At 51.0% G+C, this 4688-nt stretch overlaps 1 protein-coding gene across 1 annotated transcript; it reads right to left on the bottom strand.

The window, feature by feature from the left end:
- Window positions 1-1081: 1081 nt before the first annotated feature.
- On the bottom strand, window positions 1082-4454 carry MRPL11 (mitochondrial ribosomal protein L11). The gene is made up of 5 exons (XM_061163117.1): window positions 4253-4454; window positions 3777-3872; window positions 2995-3088; window positions 2749-2908; window positions 1082-1364 (listed from the first exon to the last, which is right to left on the bottom strand). Exons 1-5 carry the CDS (start codon window positions 4373-4375, stop codon window positions 1259-1261), a joined length of 579 nt encoding a protein of 192 aa, XP_061019100.1. The 5' UTR covers window positions 4376-4454; the 3' UTR covers window positions 1082-1258.
- Between the last annotated feature and the right edge of the window lie 234 nt (window positions 4455-4688).

The raw sequence follows: 4688 nt of genomic DNA, 5'->3' as shown, positions 1-4688 counted from the left end.
AGTCAAGCCTCAGATGAGACCACACCCTCAGCTGACACAACTGATTGCAGTTTTAGGAGCTCCTGAGGCAGAGGACGAAATGCTGTTCATCACGGGGCTGCGTGTTTTTTTGTTGTTTGGTTTTTTTATGCAAACAACAAACTACCCAACAGTTGAGGCCTTGGTAACTAAACAATGGTCTACTCATAAGACAAAACACTAAGTAGCTATGAAAAACTGTTTTAAGAAAATAATGAAGAGTATTCTAAATAATTCCCAAGCTACAAGTAGAATACAGCAGTATATAGAGTATGACTCAAATTTGTTTTTCTTAAAGCATTACATATAAAGAAAAAACAAAGTAGAAAAGATAAATGGCAAAATATTGGCAGGAGTCTTCTCTGGGTTGGGGGGATTACTTGAGGCTTCTCTTTTCCTGTAGGGTTTTTTCTAAGCTTTCCAAATCTTGGTATAAAACCACATGCCTGGCACATAACAGGTGCTTGGTAAATGTGAATCCTATTTCACCCCAGACTCCTCCTCTCTTCTCTGTGAGGACAAGAGTCCATTGTATTATGACTAATGGGAAAACAAAAGGCCAGGTTCCAAGGACTTCTCCCACTGTGGGCAGGAACCTACTGATGCTTTGCTTCTTCCACAGGTCTGTAGCCATAAACCCCACAATATTCACATTTTGGTATCACCTGACTGAGTCAGGGTCAGTTTAACAGACAGGTCTGAGGCAGCCCTTGGGATCCAGGGCACTCCGTGTAGCACCCTGCTTGGGGCTGTGATCTGAAGTCTTCAAAAGGGCCTGTTTCTGTTGAGGCTGCGAGTCCGCCAGAGACAGGAGGCCTTTCTGATGGAAGCAAGCCCAACATCCACAGCCCCTGCCCCCCCTGTCCATTCTCTCACCCCTAGGAAGGCGGAAAACACAAGATTTTCCCCTTCCTCTGTCAGGTCAGACCTTGGGCAGGTTGCTCTACCTGGCTGAACCTCAGACTCTGAGAAACTCCTACTTCCAGGGCAGCTAACATCTGTCCGTGGTGGCTACTGTCAGTACCAGTCCCTATCCCTGGGGTCCCAAAGCAGAAACTGAAAGTGGGTGACAAAACATGTTTACTCAGGCTTGATGCTCTGATATAGCCATACATAATTTAAAAATACATAATTTAAAGTCAGAAAAATATAATCAGCTTGGTGTGACCTCCCTTCCTCCCCTTGGGCACAGCCTTCTCAACTGGCCCCCTTCAAAATCCTGGAGGCTGGGGGACAGGAATCACTTCTTGGCAGCTTCTGCCTGGGCTGCCAAATCCGCCTCTTTCTGAGCAGCCAGGAACAGGGCTCGCTCCTTCTGGAAAGCAGCCAGCTCTTCTGAACTGAGGCTGTAAGTACAGAGAAACAGTGAGTGAGGGGCCAGTCACGGGTGGGAGCTCACAGCACCCACGTCACCACCTCAGAGCCCCTCCCCGCTCCTGATGCCCCAGCCCCCATATATGTGTGTGTTAGTCCCTTAGTCATGTCTGACTCTTTGTGACCCCATGGATTGTAGCCCACCAGGCTTCTCTGTCCATGGGATTCTCCAGGCAAAAATACTGGAGTGGGATGCCACTGCTTTCTCCAGGAGATCTTCCTAACCCAGGGATCGAGCCCAGGTCTCCTGCATTGCAGGCAGATTCTTTACCGTCTGAGCTATAGGGAAGACCCTCCCAGCCCCCACACCTTTTGCTCATCTCTCTTCTCTGCCAGGAGTGCCACTCCACCATCACCTCTGCTTTTTACTATTTTCTTAAATCCCTCCTTATCCTTGGAGGATTAGAACAGCTAAATTCCAATCCAGATTAACCTGCCCATTCTCTGAGCCCAAAAACACTTTGTACAAAGAAGTCATCAGGCGGTACATGTATATCTCTCAGAGCAGGGATCATTAGATTCGTGCACTGCTGTATTCTCAGAACTAGTAAAGATCTGAGCAAAGTAAATTCCACCCCTGCTCCACGCTTACCCCCGCTCCTCTTGGGAAATAACCAACCATCAGCCTTTGCATGGGGTGTGACTCCAGCAGCAAGAGGCCAGGGAAGGGCTGAGTGCTACCCTTGCCGTCGTCTGGGCCACACGCTCTCCCACCCACCATCTCACCCTCCTGAGGTCTCCGAAGCCCCCATGAGGAGCCCTCTGTTGGCCTGAGGATCAGGTCTGGATTTGAGAACCAACTAGACCCTGTTTGCCTCACCTCCTATGTCCCACTCTCTCTAGTGTGATACACCCAGATGACACTGAACTCCTCTGCTTCACTCTTGCACCCTACATTCTTCACAGGGATTTTTTCCACTTCTCGGAATGTTTGTCCCCAGTCCCTGACCTCCTTTCCCAGGGCTCTGCTTGGATGTCAAGTGCTCTGCAAAGCCTTCACTGACACACAGGCAAAATCAGGAACCCTACTCCCGGTTCTCAAGACGCTTGTGGTTTCTTTTATCAGGGCTGACCATCCAGCAGTAACGCTCCATTTATGGATCTGCGTCCATCTCTGGACTGGAGCTCCTTAGAAGCAAGGCCAAGCATGGCTACCTCCTTCCGGACTGTATCCAGTGTCCCGAACAGTCTAATACACATTGGGTGCATAACAATTATATTCCAAATGAATGAATGAGAATCTAAGATCCTTTAACACAGACGCTGACTCTCCCACTCAGTGGGACTTCAGCCTTGTCCTAGAATCATGAACTTTCCAGGCCCTTCTCTCACACTGAGCTTCCCCCAGATACTCACTCCTTCACCACACGAATGCCCAGGGAACGGGCAGAGCCAATGATGGAGCGGACAACAGAGGACAGGGGCGCGTCTTGGAGGGCAAAGGCGTCATCCTGAGCTTTGACGCGGGCGATCTCATACACGTGCTTCAGTGTCACCAGGCCGGCCACCTCCTTCCCTGGGAGCAAAACACAAGCAGCCCTTCAGGAGTCACTGCTTCCCTCCAGAGCCTCCAGAAGCCCAGATGCCCACCCTGCCCCTTACCTGTGTTCCGGGCCCCCTTCTCAATCCCAGCAGCGGCCTTCAGGAAGTAGGAAACAGTGGGTTGGCCAATTTTTATTTCAAATGTTCTATCAGGCTTAAGGGAAAAAAAGAGATATGAGAATTTTCCTACCCTGCGGCCCCAGCCCAAGGAACTACTAACTTCCTGCCTGCCCCATCTCAGCTCACCTTGCTATGGTGCCCCTTTAACTGACCATAAAACTACAGGAAAAATAAACTTCTAAAAGATGTCCCTGTCACCTCTATTCCAGGTCCAACTCTGCTCTGGAAACCCTGGCAAGTTGGAGGGACAAAAAAAAAAAAAAAGATCTGCGACAAGGCAGGGTGCGCTCAGGAAAGATATGGTCTAGTCTCCACTGTGTAAAAGGGGGAAGGGGGGCCGGGCATCAAGAAGAGATTTGGGACTTCCCTGGTGGTGTCCAGTGCTTAAGAATCTGCCTGTCAATGCTGGGGACACGGGTTCGATCCCTGGTCAGGGAAAATTCCACATGCCAACCTAAGCTTGTGCACCACAACTATTGACCCTATGCTCCACAGGAGAAGCCTCAGCGCCACAACTAGAGACAGTCTGCAGGCAGCAACCAAAACCCAGCACAGCCAAAAACAGCCTCAACTAAGACCCGGTGCAGCCAAGTAAACAAAAATGAAATTTTTTTTTTGAAAGAGATTTGCCCCAAGCGGGGAGCCGAGTAGCAACCCCAGGAGACCAGCTTCAGGCCTTGGGAAGAATAAGGAAATGGGGGGTCAGAGTCCCGACTCCGCACCTTCACAAAAATCTTGGTAGGCAGAGGAATGCCTTCTTTGATGTCCTTGGTCTTCTCGTTGAACTCCTTACAGAACTGGTTGATGGAGACGCCTCGCTGTGAGGGAGGCATAGAGGAGGTAAGCGTGGGGAGGAAGGGCCGGGTTCCTACCACCCAGGAGGCTCCATCCCTTCTCTCCTCCTCTTCGCGTCTCTAACGATACCCATCCTCTTCTCTCGACCCACATTCAACTACCGTTTTATGTGCCAGATGATTCGTGTGCTCCATACCTCTCTACCCTTTCAAGAGCCCGCTGACGAAGGACGGAAGAAGGTGAGCCTCGAAGAGGTTGTATAACTAACCCAAGGACATAAAGTGTGTGGGCAGCAGAGCCGGGGTATGAAACGAGGCAGCCCTGGCCCAGTCCACACCCCTCACCAACGTACTAGATCCAACCCTCCCGCCCCTCCCATGCCTGGTTTTCGCCGCGGTTGCACCTGACCCAGGATGGGGCCTAGAGGGGGCCCGGGCATGGCCTGGCCTGCCCGCACGATGGCCCGGATCACGCCTTCGGCCTCGGGCTTCCTGAGAGCCCGAGTGGCCCGGCTTAGCTTCGACATGACGCGGAGTTCCCGGGCTTAGTTCGCCTCAGATCTACACCAAGAGTTGGGCTCTGGGCGCCGCCATCTTGGGTTAAAGGTCAAGGGTCCTCACGTTAGGTTAAGACAAATAAAGCCGACAAATAGCAGCGTTGATTCAATCCTTCCGCCCTCCAACTGGTAAGACAAGGATGAGATGAAGCGGAAAAAAACTTTTAACGTGCTATCTTAAGATTGGGGAAGGACTCGAATGGCTCAGATACACATATTCCTCCTGGAGAGCACACAGGCAAGACCTCAGACGGACAAGCTGGGACGGGGACTTTCATGCCCG

Source organism: Dama dama, chromosome 2 (assembly GCF_033118175.1).
Source record: "Dama dama isolate Ldn47 chromosome 2, ASM3311817v1, whole genome shotgun sequence".
In the NCBI taxonomy this organism is placed as follows: Eukaryota; Metazoa; Chordata; class Mammalia; order Artiodactyla; family Cervidae; genus Dama; species Dama dama.
This window is presented reverse-complemented; position numbering and strand designations above follow the sequence as displayed.

What these genes read in the sequence shown, in the direction of transcription:
- MRPL11 (XM_061163117.1), bottom strand. Translation starts at nt 4,375, where the DNA reads ATGTCGAAGCTAAGCCGGGCCACTCGGGCTCTCAGGAAGCCCGAGGCC. An exon ending in TAGGCCCCATCCTGGGTCAG is followed by an intron (nt 3,873 to 4,252) that starts GTGCAACCGCGG and finishes CCTCCCTCACAG; the next exon opens with CGAGGCGTCTCCATCAACCA. An exon ending in GGCATTCGTGTGGTGAAGGA is followed by an intron (nt 1,365 to 2,748) that starts GTGAGTATCTGG and finishes CTGTACTTACAG; the next exon opens with CCTCAGTTCAGAAGAGCTGG.